The sequence below is a fragment of the Podarcis gaigeae genome (assembly GCF_964106915.1).
Source record: "Podarcis gaigeae genome assembly, chromosome: 9".
Classification (NCBI taxonomy): Eukaryota; Metazoa; Chordata; class Lepidosauria; order Squamata; family Lacertidae; genus Podarcis; species Podarcis gaigeae.
Genome location: NC_139685.1, coordinates 6335500 through 6350139, shown reverse-complemented (window position 1 = coordinate 6350139; position 14640 = coordinate 6335500). Strand labels below are relative to the sequence as shown.

Genomic DNA, 14640 nt, shown 5'->3' with positions numbered 1-14640 from the left:
TGAATATGACCTCTGGCTCCCATCATCCCTGATTACTGGGCAAGGTGGCAGCAGCTGGAGGAAGTACCGGTACCAACCTTTAGGGGGGTAACCCAGAATATAAAGCTCCATGTGAGTCAATAGTCGGCATCACTGAGCAGTTTATTTATTAAAGATTGCATTTATTCATCTCAAACGTCATAATCCATCCAATTCAAACCCACCTTGTGATATCTGTTTCTTAGCTGGATTTAATCTGCCTTTTAACAAGTGCCCCCAAAGTACTTGAACAGACAAATTCTTATAAACCACCATACATTCTTTGCCTTACTAGAACACCGTTTTCTAAAAAAGGATGAAGTCTGCTGTGAAAACTGGTGAAATGGATGAAAATAAATACTTGGGAGAATAGGTGCAGGGAGAGAGCCCCAGAATTTGGGTTCCACAACAGAAAGGCCCTGTCTCTAATAGCCACGGGGCACATTTTATTTATTTCATTTAAAAAGCAGAGACATCACCTTGCCAACAAAGGTCCATATAGTTAAAGCTATGGTTTTCCCAGTAGTGATGTATGGAAGTGAGAGCTAGACCATGAAGAAGGCAGATCGCCAAAGAATTTATGGTTTTTGAATTATGGTGCTGGAGGAGACTCTTGAGAGTCCAATGGACTGCAAGAAGATCAAACCTATCTATTCTTAAGGAAATCAGCCCTGAGTGCTCACTGGAAGGATGGATCCTGAAGCTGAGGCTCCAGTACTTTGGCCACCTCATGAGAAGAGAAGACTCCCTGGAAAAGACTCTGATGTTAGGAAAGATGGAGGGCGCAAGGAGAAGGGGACGACAGAGGACAAGATGGTGGGACAGTGTTCTCGAAGCTACCAGCATGAGTTTGACCAAACTGCGGAAGGCAGTGGAAGACAGGAGTGCCTGGCGTGCTCTGGTCCAGGGGGTCACGAAGAGTCGGACATGACTAAACAACAACAACAGTATTGTGATTCCTGCATTTCAGGGTATTGGAATACTAGATGATTGGCGGGAGTCCTACAGTCAGAGACCTTCAGGGTCAATATTCCAACCCCCTGCAATGCAGGAATCAGCTGGACAACATGCTGGCTGCAAACACCGAACCGGCTGATCCTAGCTGCCCTCCGTGCCGGGCCTTTTAGCATCGCATATCTTTCTCTCCCACTTGGGGATCGAACCCGCAGCCTTCCAAGTGCGAGTTTCAGGCGCTCTGCCTCCAGGCCACGGCCCCCCACGAAAGGGGGCGCCATAATCTGAGCGAAGAGCTACTGGGGCGCGTGCGCACTACCTCTGAGATGCGGCTATCAACGCTGCTGCGCCACGAGCCGTTCATATTTCCCGGAACGGACTCATCCTGACGCCCATTGGCTGTTGATTATGGAGTCCCGCCCGCCCACTCCTTGGCCCCGCCCCTCTCCCTCGGCCTGCTTCTTATCGGTTGCTATGGTGATTTTGCAAAAAGAGGCGCCTGCCCCGCACTCTCAGTCTCTATGGTTGAGTCCTCGGTGGAGATCTTTCCCTCTTTTTCTTTTTAGTGCCACCTTCATTATCCTTTCCCCTCACTTTTTCCTGTGGAAACAGAGAATAATTACACAAAAAAAAACCTCAGGCAGAGATAATAAATAGCAAACATTCTACAAATTTGAGTCCAAACTTCCGGTCGGAAGTGTCCCGTCTATGGCCACTGGGGTCACTCTAGCTGCCGTCTCTATGGCGGAAGAGGCATAGAGATGGCAAGGGCCAGAGAGTATCGGAGAGCGAGCCATAGGGAAACGGAACAGAGCGTCGTCTCCGGAGTCGCGTGACGCGCCTCTCGAGCCGTTCCATTTGCAGGGAGGGGGGGAGCTTCTCCCTGGAATAAGCTCCACTTAGCCTAACGGGCCTCCCACCCTCTCTTTCCCCCGATTATCTTAATTGTTATTCATTTAATAATTTAAAAAACCGTCTTTTCCCCCACAACCCGGAAGTGTTTGTTCGCCTCCCTAGTCCCCGTTGGTGACGCTACTGCCGGTGCTCTGTCAAACAGGTCCCCCGCGCCGCCTGTGTCCTCCGCTTCCGGTCCGGCCGAGGGAGGGACCACGGGACGGGGCGGGGGTGTTTGGGGGCGCGGCTGAGGCGGCGGCTGCTGCTGCTGCTGCGCGCGAGACCCCGCCGGAGCGGGCGGTTGCCTGCCTGCCTCCTGGGCTGCCTGGCTGTTGTGGTCGCCGCGCTGAGGTAAAGAGGCGGCCTGTCGGCGGGGGTGGGAGTGAGGGGAGTCGCGGGGCTGCGGGAGTTGGCGCGGCGGGCGGCGGCGGCGGCCGCTCGGGAGGCGCGGAGTTGGCTCCGGGGAGCGTCTTGGCGCTGCCTCCGCCCGGCGAGAAGGGGCTTCCTCGCGAGTAAGCCGGCGGCGCTTCCTCCCTCAGGTTCGGGCTGCAAAGCAGCTGCTGGTGGCTCCGGGCGCGCGTCGACCTGGCGGTCTCGGCGGGGCTTCTCTCAGGACCGTGGCGGGGCCCTTGGGCGCCCCCGGGGAACGCGGCTCGCCCGCAGCCTCAGGCCGCGCGCTACGGAGGGGCAGGAGCTGCACCCTCCGCCACGCGTTTCTTCCGACCCTGACTGAGAGGAATCCCATCCTGCTGCGCGGTCTTACTCTCGAGGAAGGGCCGCGGGGCGCCTTTGGGCTGCTCCACCTCCCATCCTATCGGGAGCCGCTTTTGAGGAGGGATAAGAAAGTTCTCTATAATCTGTGTGAAAAAGAGCTAAGTAAAAAAAAAAAAAAGACCATGCACACGATTCAAGTAAGCCCCTATTTATTACAGTATGACTTACTTTCTCTGAGAGGGTTTGTTTGTGTCTCTGTGTGTGGAAAGCATACAATTTCGTAGTGAACTTCAAAGGGTGTAAGAAATGCCTTTTCTGGGAAGGGAAGTGTACAAACTTTCACCATTGCCACAGTTTGAAGTTGAAGAATTCTGGATGCTCAGTTGTGTTTTCTACTTCAGTTGAATGCACCATATCCTGAATCTGCTGCCACCTATTCAATTCCACTTGGGATCTAGTGTCAAGGGGGTGAGAGAACTGTTTTTAGTTGTGGCCATAATTTTATAGACCTATAACATTATAAAGCTTCTGTGATTAGAAGCTAGGATAGGTGCAGCCCAGAGAAGTCTATGGAGGAGTGACTGTTGAGCGCTCTGGTTGTGCCAGTACAAACCATTAATCCATCAGATGGGGGTAAAGCTTAGTGTAGGAGATAAGGCAGGGAAAAGGTTAAGAATAACAGGGCTTTTTCTACCAAGACACCTAAAATCAGAGCAGCCTAGTTATGTGTACATCCAATCCCATTGTAGCACAATTTCCAGCAAGCAGCAGTGACTCTTACCCCCAATTATATTTTTTCAGGTGTGCTTTTACCCAGTGCTCCCCCAACCCCCGAAAAATAGGGGCTGGTACTCACCAAGAAGTTGTTGCAGTAAGTGCAACACTTTTTAACAAAAGAGAGAGAAAGTGGGTGGGAGTGCGCACGCTGGTACTGCACACCCTTGAGTACCCCCTGACAAAAGCACTAGTTTTACCAAGTTCTTTAGTACTGTTTTGGCTGTGAGCTGCTGTTTTTGAACATACACATTTGTAGATAATGTGTACTGTTAGTGAATTTTCTTATTTTTATTCATCATTAGTAGTCAATATGATTGCGTGTTACGTGAAGAAGGGGATGTGAGTGATGGAAACAAGTACACACATATCTGATACAGGACCCCTGACCATTAGGTCCAGTCGTGGCTGACTCGGGGGTTGCGATGCTCATCTCGCTTTATTGGCCAAGGGAGCTGGTGTAAAGCTTCCAGGTCATGTGGCCAGCATGACTAATCCGCTTCTGGCGAACCAGAGCAGCGCACGGAAATGCCGTTTACCTTCCTGCCGGAGCGGTATCTATTTATCTACTTGCACTTTGACGTGCTTTTGAACTGCTAGGTTGGCAGAAGCAGGGACCAAGCAACGGGAGCTCATCCCGTCACGGGGATTTGAACTGCCAACCTTCTGATCGGCAAGTCCTAGGCTCTGTGGTTTAACCCACATCGCCACCCGCGTCCCCACATAGATGATGGTTGGTTGCGTTTTTCTCAGAACATTGTGCAGAGGTGTTTTTTTTTTTTTAGTATATTGGGGAGTGTATCTTGATCTTTAGGGTCTTGCATGGTATACCCTGAAGAAGTGGTGGCACGGTGTCAGCAGGCTTTTCTTTCTCCTTTAAGGCTGCAATCTGAAGTACCTATATCAGGATGCAGGACTTGGTGGGGCTTACTCTGCACATAAGCATGGTTAAAGTCAGTGCACAGATACTGTTCGAAGATTGAAACGCAGATGCAACTGGATGTCCAAAAATGGACACCACAAATCCAACCTGTATTTGCTGGGGACAGGGATATTTCAATGAAACAAAGGGTATGGCAAGCACATGCAATCTGAAATTGATTGTGCACATTGAAATTTGGGGGAAGCACTCTCAGGGCTGAACTGCTATGATAGCGATTTGATGGTTGCCTGAATACTTAAGGTGTGGCTGCCCTTGCTCAGGTCCCTTTCTTTGGCACTGGAGGCTGGTAGGGTTTTGCATTCATGTCTAATTGTAGCCTTCGGCAAGGATGCATCCGTCTTGCTGGAACCTGCCAAGTAGAGTTGTTCTGGACCTGGGTGAGACCTGCAGGAACCAGAAAGAGAGCACAGCAAATGTTCCCACACCTGAAGTGTTTACTGGACACAGCAAGAGAATACCAGGTCATGAATTATAGTATTGGACCTGTAGCACATGTTCCCTGTCTGTTCTTTTGTGGATCTTCACCTGAGGCACTGTAAACAACTTACAGTAATGTCCTTAAAGCATGTTCCAAGTAAAGTAGAGATTTTATAGATGTCACAGCTCTTTTATCCAAAATCCATAGTTGTCCTTGCAGTTTATAAACAGTATGTAAACAGTATGTCAAGTACTATCTCAGGCATTACAAGATTGTTTGTGGCATTCTAATCTAACTGAAAGCATGGGGTTGGGATTGATGGGATGATTGCACTATGAGCTCTTGAGCATTTCTCCCTGACTTATAGCTAAGGGATTAGTTTGATTTTGATTTACTGTAGCTTAGCAGAACATTTGAGACGCACACTGGAAATTCTTGGTCTTCTTTTGGTTGTTTGGTGTTCTCCAAAATGAGATATGGGCTTGTTCTACTTGTTCTTGAAACTGCATACTTAGTCTTAGCAAAATAGCCTCTTTCATTTAGAGAGAAGTTATTTTGCTAAATGTCAGAATACAATCTTAAGAGGGTAAGAAAAAGAAGCAAGTTTATTTTAAAGTATCAGTAGATGGACGGGGCTGGAGGAGTAAAGGGTCAACACTTTGTTCAGTTGCTGTTTGCCTTTTGCCTTCTTGTATATTAAAATTCTGTTTCCTGACTATCCTTCTTGCCTTTGTAAAAATGATGTGTACAAAATTCACACTGGGAGGTGAATTTTTTCATTAAGTGCCATCATTGCATATGGCACTTTTGGCAGGCCGTTCCTCTTATACTTTCTAATGTAAAATTTGATATGGGGAAGAAAATTGAAGTATTGCAGAAAATGGGAGCATAATACGTTTAGTTCAACTATGTATATTAGGCACAGCTACAGTAGGGGACAGGGAAAGGGGCTTCATGTCTACCTTATGTTTACCCTTGTACAGAAGAGATCTCACCAGGACCACTATTACATTTAAAACCTGCAATCGCTAGCTTAGTTCTTAGTTATCAGGAGGTAACTTTCCTTGAGGAGAGTTGATCACATAATTACGAGTTGTAAGTTTTCTTGGTGTATCTTGTGAACCATTTGATATTCGCAGGTTGCTATTGTGTTGTATTTTCCTTCATCCAAAACTGTGAGGCAGGTCTTACTATTATTGGGGCAGTTGCTAAGGGAGAGTGGAACTCTTTCTTGGCACCCTGTTGTTGCTGCCCTGTTGATTGATAGTGCTGAGGCTTTTCTCTCGCCTCTTCCCCCCCCCCCATCAGTTTTCACACACATTTGGCTTCCCAAGTTGTATGAATGAGGGGCAACAGTTTTGCAACTGGAGACAGAGTCCAAATGGGTTTATAATTGTGTGAATACAAAAGTAGTGAAATCCCTAGCATGTACAGTTGTTGTTGTTGTTGTTGTTGTTGTTGTTGTTGTTGTTGTTGTTTAGTCGTTTAGTCGTGTCCGACTCTTCGTGACCCCATGGACCAGAGCACGCCAGGCACTTCTGTCTTCCACTGTCTCCCGCAGTTTGGTCAGACTCATGTTTGTAGCTTCGAGAACACTGTCCAACCATCTCGTCCTCTGTCGTCCCCTACTCCTTGTGCCCTCAATATTTCCCAACATCAGGGTCTTTTCCAGGGAGTCTTCTCTTCTCATGAGGTGGCCAAAGTATTGGAGCCTCAGCTTCACAATCTGTCCTTCCAGTGAGCACTCAGGGCTAATTTCCTTAAGAATGGATGCGTTTGATCTTCTTGCAGTCCATGGGACTCTTGAGTCTCCTCCAGCACCATAATTCAAAAGCATCAATTCTTCGGCGATCAGCCTTCTTTATGGTCCAGCTCTCACTTCCATAGCATGTACAGTAGTCACGTAAACAATAAGTAAAGGTAAAGGGACCCCCTTTACATTTAGGTCCAGTCGTGACCGACTCTGGGGTTGCAGCGCTCATCTCGCTTTATTGGCCGAGGGAGCCGGCGTACAGCTTCCGGGTCATGTGGCCAGCATGATGAAGCCGCTTCTGGCGAACCAGAGCAGCGCACAGAAACGGCGTTTACCTTCCCACTGGAGGGGTACCTATTTATCTACTTGCACTTTGACATGCTTTTGAACTGCTAGGTTGACAGGAGCAGGGACCGAGCAACGGGAGCTCACCCCGTCGCAGGGATTCGAACCGCCGACCTTCTGACTGGCAAGTCCTAGGCTCTGTGGTTTAACCCACAGCGCCACCCGTGTCCCACGTAAACAATAAGCCCCTGAAAAAATGAAACTGGCCCTATTCAGAGTGTGCAGATTGGGCACACAAACTCTTGGGCCTTATCACCTTAAGGATGTTTCCACATCTTTGAGCTAATCAAAACTGATGCAAAGGTAGTTTCTTGTTTAAAAACATAATAAGAGCTCTTCTGGATCAGGCCAGTGGCTCATGTAGTCCAGCATCCTGCTCTCACAATCACCAACCAGAGGTCTGTAAGCAGGATCTGAGTGCAACAGCACTCTCCCCTCCGGTGGTTTCTAGCAAATGGAATTCAGCAGTATCTGTTTTATGACATTTTATCCCATCCTCCCACCTAGGAGCTCAGGGTGACGCGTGTTCTTCCCACCTTCCCATTTTGTCCTAAACTGGTGAGATTGATTAGGTTGCAAAATAGTGACTGGTCCAATGTCACCAAGGGAGCTCTGTGGCTCAGTAAGGGATTGTACCCAAGTAAGCCTCCTCACTTCTGGGCACATACTCCAAACTCTGCACCACGCTGGCTTTGGCCAGCCTAATCTGATGCACTGACATAACTGGATGCTGGAGAAAAGGAACAGAGAGAGTTAAAACAGCCCCTGTTAGCCCCTCCTTGAGTCTAAAAGGCTCCTGCCTGGGTTTTGACTGCCGATGCATACAAACAAAGCTCCAGATTTTCTTATGTTCCTTAAATACTATTGACTGATCAGATCAGTCCATAGTAAAATAGCAGGCAAAGGAAAAAGTTTATTTTGTATGCAAACAAGCTTCTGAATAAAGAGTCATCTGGGGCACTTGATTCAGGATAGGACTCTGAGTACTTAAATAGGTCTCAGTGCTGCTTTTTACTGCTTGGATTGGATTTTGTTTGCTTTTAATTGTGCAAAATTTAAGTATTTTGGGTCTCATTGTGAGAGATGGCAAGAGGTATGGACTTAATAAAAATAGGCTAAAATCTAACACTCAAATATTTCGTAAATTTGACAAGATGGGAGGATGTTCCTTTTGCACAGATCATGAAGCTGCTTCAGAGGCTACACTTCATTAGGGAGAGGAGTTGTAAATGAAAAGGTGCCAAACATGCAGTGAAATCTGGAACTGAATGGCTGTGGTTTCTCATTCAGGGGGCGGGGGAATATGAGCTTTGCGTTTTTTCTTCTTGTCCTGGTGGGAGGACTCCTGGTGGGAGGATAGCGGCAAGTAGCTTACACAGGTCAATATTTGTTTTTCAGATTCCATTGCTCTCCAAAGGCTTTGGCTGGAGTCTTCTCCAGCAGAACTCTCACCTTATCGCAGCCATGTTAACAGCAGGATGAAACTGGAGGCTGTCGTGGAGCAGCTGCAAAAGCAGAAGCAGCAGCAGCAGCAAGCAGCCCCTCTGCAGATGGATTCCAGGGAGAGGCAACAGAGGCAGATGAGGGAAACCCAGCTGCATTATGCCCAGCAGCTGACGGTGCAGCAAGCTGCTCTCGGTGCCACATCTGGAAAGGCTCCAGGTGGCCCCCTCCTTGGTCCTTCTGCCCGAGTCCCACCTGTGCTTGGGGCTGCCCAGATGTTTGATCAGAGCAGTATGAACTCGGAGGAGGAGGAGGAAGAAGAAGAAGAAGAGGAGGAGGAGGAGGAGGAGGGAGGAGAAGAAGATTTGGAAGATGGTGACCTTGAGGATGATGCACCAAGAACTGGGAAAGAGTCATGTTCCGCTTTGAAGTATTTTCATGCTTCCAAAGTTGTCCCCCACAACCAAAGAGTGGCTTCTTCCTCTAATCCTCTGCCGATTCTAGGGGGGCAGCGGGGACAGCAGGAAAAGGATGAGCAGGGTAATGAGTCTGCCAACCCTCCATATTGTGGTTCATCATCTGGAAGGCAGGCCTGGAGGCTGGATGAGCAGCTCAAGCAGGTCAGTAATAGTGGTTGTTACCCCTGCCACTCGGGTTGACTGTTGGTGGTCCTGGAAGCAGGCACCTCCCTCGAGGGATTCCATTGGTGCAGCCTTTGCCAACCTGGTGCCCTGTTTTGGACTGCAAGTTCCATCAGCTGGTCAGGGCTGATGGGAGTGGTAGTCTAAAAGCACCTGCAGGTAGTAGGTTGGCAGAAAGCTGTGTTAGAGCTTGTCAAATGACTGTCTTGGGCAGATCAAGTATCAATCAATTAAATCTTTATTATGGTCATAGACCAGCATAAGGGCAGATCAATTAGTTTACCTGCCTATGAAATAATAGGAAAGACTGCAGCACTGCGGTGAAGGCTATTGCAGTCCAATCCCTTGAGAAATGTCAGTTCTGAAAAGGGGGAAAGGTAAATCATAGAGTTGTAGAGTTGGAAGGGACCCCTGACGGTTCATCTAGTCCAGCTCCCCTGCAATGCAGGAATCTCAACTAAAGCATCCAAGACACATGACCCTCCAACCTATGTTTAAAGACCTCCACCTTTCATGGGAGTCTGTCAAACTGCTCTTACTGTCAGAAAGTTCTTCCTGATGTTTAGTCGGAATCTCCTTTCTTGAATCCATTGGTTTAGGTCCTTGCCTCCAGAGCAGGAGAAAACAAGCCTGCCCCATCTGCCATGTGACAGCCCCCTAGCCATTTGAAGTTGGCCACCATATCTCCTCTCAGTCTCCTCCCTCCCAGGCCAAGCACATCCAACTCCCTCAACCATTCCCCACAAGACCCTTTCTCATCCTGGTCACCCTCCTCTGCATACATTGCAGCTTCTCAATATCCTTCCTAAATTGTGCACCAAAACTGGATACAGTATTCCAGATGTGGTCTGGCCAAGGCAGAATAGAGTGGTCCTATAACTTCCCATTAACCTAGACATTATACTTCGATAGATGAAGCCTAGAATATCATTAGCTTTTTTTGCTGCTGCACCACATTGTTGACTCGTGTTAAGCTTGTGGTCTACTAAGACCCTTAGATCCTTTTCACATCAACTACTAACAATCCAGGTGTCCCCTGACTTATATTTGTGCAGCTGGTACCTGTGGGCTATCAAGTAGCCCCTTTGTAGCTTTTTTCAAAAACAGAAGGGAAGCCTTTTGCTTTTTGCAGTTCCTGCCTGCCACTGTGGGCCCAGGAAAGGAAGGTGAAGTGCATGGCAGGAATGTGGCGAACCCTCTGAGCACATTCTGGGAATTCTCTCCTGCTCCCTTAACAGTTTCCGTTTGCAGCTAATGCTGGCAGTTTGGTATTGTTGGCTGGAGAGTAATGGGCACTCTATACTGCAACGTGTGACTCTTCTGTGGTCAAAGAGCTTTTTGGGTGTTGCAACTCAAATCATGCAGTGTGATGCAACTGGCAGAAGTTCAGCCAGCCTGCTGAGTCAATTGTAAATTGGTCTCTAGGTGTTCATGAACCATCTTGCATGAGGGTTGGCTGACCTTTAGTTGCACATCCTCTTTGCTTGTTGCTGAGGAGCGATTACTCTAAATGGTTCTAGAGAATTAGCACATTGGTATTTTACAGCAAGTACGAAAGACGCGGGTGGCGCTGTGGGTTAAACCACAGAGCCTAGGACTTGCCGATCAGAAGGTCGGCGGTTCGAATCCCCGCAACAGGGTGAGCTCCCGTTTCTCAGTCCCTGCTCCTGCCAACCTAGCAGTTCAAAAGCACATTAAAGTGCAAGTAGATAAATAGGTACCGCTCCAGTGGGAAGGTAAACGTTTCCGTGCACTGCTCCGGTTCTCCAGAAGTGGCCTAGTCATGTTGGCCACATGACCCGGAATTTGTACGTCGGCTCCCTCGGCCAATAAAGCGAGATGAGTGCCACAACCCCAGAGTCGGCCACGACTGGACCTAATGGTCAGGGGTCCCTTTACCTTTACCTTACAAAAGAAAAAAGGAAAAAAATCTTGTAGTACCTTAAAGTTGAGCAGTTTTGCAGTAGCATCAGTGTTTGTGAAGTATAGTCTGTTTCTTGCTCCTGATGAAATGTCATCCTCAGGTGTGAGAGAGAGAGAGAGAGATGACAGGTGTGTGTGTGTGTGTGTGTGTGTGTGTGTGTGTGTGTGTGTGTTTGTACAAAGAGAGAGAGAGATCTGTGTACCCATGTGGGAAGAAAACACAATAAAGGTCATAGAATGCAATAGGTTCATCTTCTGCCTTTTCTATGCAAGGATGAAATGTATACAGATTAGTTCCATGACCATTCACAACAGCAATAACTGGTGTTGCAGTGAGCACATCTGCAAAAGGAGCAGGGGGAGTGTCAGTCAGGTGGTGGCAAGCCGTCTGGCAAATGATCATTGGCCCTCCTCAGATAAACTGCACAGCTTAATTGAGCTTTTGATGTATAGAAATCCTACTGGACAATTACCTTCTGCCATATCACAACTTGCTCGATATAAGCCGACCCTGACAGAGGTGTGCAATCTGTGTCATTGTAAATAGTGTGATGTGAATTCTGTCACTATTCTGTCATGCTGTGTGAAGGTGCTGTGCTGGCTGTTCAATGTGAGCAGTCCCTAAATAATGCCAGAAATTCCTGGCCTTTAATGTTATAAATAGCCAATGGTGAAGGGAGTGCTGGGTGCCAGCGGTTGGCATTCCTATTTGTTTACTTAGAACAATAGAATTGTAGAGTTGGAAGAGACCCCGAGGGTAATCTAGTACAACCCCCTGCAATGCAGGAATCTCAATACGGGGTTCCTCATCCAATTTGAAACCATACTGGACCCTGCTTAGCTTTGTAAATGGGCTAGCAGTTTTATTGCTGCACCACTAGGTGTTTGTGTGTGTGTTTGTTTGTTTGTTTGCTTGCTTGCTTGCTTTATTTTAGGATTTTTATTCTGGCATTTTACTTTACAGAGTTTTCATATCTAGTTAAAAACAATACATACCTTTAAAATAAAAACATTCTAAACAATAAAATAACAGATATCAGGCAAACTGAAAACTAATGAAATGAAAAGGTCTTCAGCCTACATTGGATGGTCCACAGAGAGGGGGCTAAGCAAGTTTAACAGAACTGTTGAATTGTAGAGTTGGAAGGGGTCCTCAAGGGTCATCTAGTCCAACTCTGCAATGCGGGAATTACAGCTAAAGAGTCCTTGACAGGACCAGCCAACCTCTGTTTGAAAACCTCCAAGAAATGAGAGCGCATCACCTTCTGAGGGAGTCCGTTCTACTGTTGAGCAGCTCCTACAGCCAGCAAGTTCTTCCTAATCTTTAGTCGGCATCTCTTTTCTTGTCATTTGAATAGTCTGGTTCTCCCATCTGGAGCAGGAGAAAACAAGCTTGCTTCATCTTCCATGGGACAACCCTCTAACTATTGGAACATACCACCTCGGTCTCCTCTTCTGCAGGTGAAGCATGTAGCCTCATGAGACGTAGTTTCTAGCCACATCTGGAAACCACATCTGGGCACTGCACTCAAGTAGGCCTTTCCCTGTGTGCCCACCAGCTGTGCTTCTGATGGTGGCAGGATACACAGAAGGATCTCTCTCACTGACTTCAGGGGACAGCTGGTGTGTATGGGGAAAGCTGCTTCTCTTCCGTTTCCTAAGCCCATCTTGCTTAAGACTTTAATGGACATACGGAGCAGTTTCAGCTGTGCTTGGAAATAGACCCACAGGTCGAGCAACATGCTTCAAGGCCTGGGTTTGGTCAGCACTTTTCACAGCTATAACCGAAGTTCCTGAATGCCCTCCAAAAACAGCCCACGTGGAGTTTGTTACCAGTCATCCAGTCTTGATGACTTGCAGCGGTTCTCAACCTGTGGGTCCCCAGATGTTGTTGGACTACAACTCCCATCATCCCTGACCACTGGTCATGTTGGCTAGGAATGATGGAAGCTGTAGTCCAACAACATCCGGGGACCCACAGGTTGAGAAACACTGGAAAGGCATGTGTCACAAGGAGGACAGTGTTACAAGCCAGGACTGGTCAGCCTACGGTACTCCACCTGCTGTTGGGACTCCCTCTCCCAGCAGCCCCAGCCATCATGGCTACTCATCAGGGAAAATGGGGGTTATCTGTCCATATCTGAAGGAGCCACAGGCTACCCACCCGGTTTCAGGCTATGGTGGGCAGTCGCTCCAGAGCATTCATGGGCACATGATATAGTGATGGCTACTAGCTTAGTTGGCTTTGAAAGAAGGCTAGGTAAATTTGCAGGAAACATCTGTCTTTGACTGTTGGTCATAGATGGTCATATGTAAACTCCAGGTTGATTTAGAAGTTGATCAGGAGGAAAAGACGAGGGCTTTTGCCATCATACCCTGCTTATCGGCTTCCTTAAGGCATCTGGTGGACTAGCTCCCCTCACCCCAAACCCTTGGCAGAGCCTAATGAGATTGTAGTCCCACAACATCAAATGCTTACCCTTGTGCAGGTGGAAGAAATGGAATCATTTGATCTCTCTTGGTAATGTTCTTCTGTCAGATAGTTAGCAAGTTCTCCTTAAATGGTGTTTTACATTGACCAGTACATATGTTTGATCTAAAAATGGCTCTCTGCTGCAGTAACTTCACTTGAAATTGACACTCTGAACCAAAATGTGTTTTTGGCATGATGCCACTTTCCCCGCTCTTCAAACTCATTTTAAAACTCGAGCTCCATCCCACTGTAGGCAAGTCCTGTTTTCAGTTGCTAAATACTACTGGAAGGCAGGCAGGTGGTGATGCCTGGCTGCTTGGAGTTCCATTCAGCCTCCCACAGTCAAGTAAATAATTGTAGAGCACCCTTGCAGACAAAAGAGCTGGCTCAGCTTATGACACAGGGGCGGTGAGAATCTTGTCAGCACAAAATGAGGAGGGAAGGCTTGGCCGCTTGTCAAGGGACTGGCAAATCCCCAAAGGAAAGCAGAGGGAGCCATTTCGGCTTTTTATCTCCCCTAAGCTTCCCAGATCCATCTGGGCTCAGTCGGCTACAGTAGGAAGGTTATTATGGCCGGCTGCAATTGAGCAGAGGAGAAATGAAAACTTTGCAGGGGAAGGGTGTTCTTTGCAGAGGTGTGGGCCCCTCTCCAGTTGTAGGCATAGCTGAATACTTACTCAGGTTACCAGGGAGAAGAAGAAGTGCAGAGAGAATTGCATCAAGTTCTGTTCACTTGGGGTAACATTTCACAGCAAGTTACATAACTCTTCCACTGCATGTTTAAAATGCTTGTGTTTACATTTATATGACTTTGTTGCATAGAAACAGTGGCACAGATTTTCAAGCAGATAAGTTTATCTTAATATGTGTACACTTGTGGATGTTTGAGTTCTCCATCAGATCCATTTAAGATGTGTCAGATTGAGGTCAAAAGTGAAGAAACAGTTTTGAAGTCCGGAAGCTGAATGTGGTATGGTATGGGTTTATTATTATTTTAAGCCTTGCACATGCAGCACAATGCTCAGTTTAGATGCTGATGATGAATTTGGAATCTGAAACATCTCTGCCATGAACATAAAATCTTCGAATGCTCTCACATAAATTTATGGCTGGAGGAGAAAATGTGATGCTCCTAGGACAGTGTTCAAAATAGTCATGTCCTTGCATTGAAATTTGTTATTTATTTTCTCTTGATGTCCCAAGTCCATTTGTTTAGATACAGTGGTACCTCGGGTTACATATGCTTCAGGTTACATAAGCCTCAGGTTACAGACTCCGCTAACCCAGAAATAGTGCTTCAGATTAAGAACTTTGCTTCAGGATGAGAACAGAAATCGTGCTTCGGTG

General features: G+C 47.3%; 1 protein-coding gene and 1 pseudogene across 3 annotated transcripts in view; one reads left to right on the top strand and one right to left on the bottom strand.

The window, feature by feature from the left end:
- Positions 1-3453, bottom strand: part of LOC310825185 (actin, cytoplasmic 3 pseudogene) — a 54762-nt pseudogene extending 51309 nt beyond the window's left edge. Inside the window, exon 1 of the transcript XR_014568562.1 lies at positions 3437-3453. The product of XR_014568562.1 is annotated as an actin, cytoplasmic 3 pseudogene (transcript). The remainder of the gene's footprint in view (positions 1-3436) is intronic.
- The window catches only part of ARID3B (AT-rich interaction domain 3B), a 57210-nt gene continuing 44352 nt past the window's right edge, over positions 1783-14640 (top strand). Inside the window, exons 1-2 of one of the 2 annotated variants that reach the window (XM_083698314.1) lie at positions 1783-2217; positions 8212-8876. In XM_083698314.1, the coding sequence (XP_083554440.1) occupies positions 8292-8876 (585 nt within the window). In that variant the 5' untranslated portion in view covers positions 1783-2217; positions 8212-8291. Of the gene's footprint in view, positions 2218-2356; positions 2379-8211; positions 8877-14640 lie in introns of those variants that run through there. The other variant, XM_083698315.1, reaches the window with a different exon arrangement.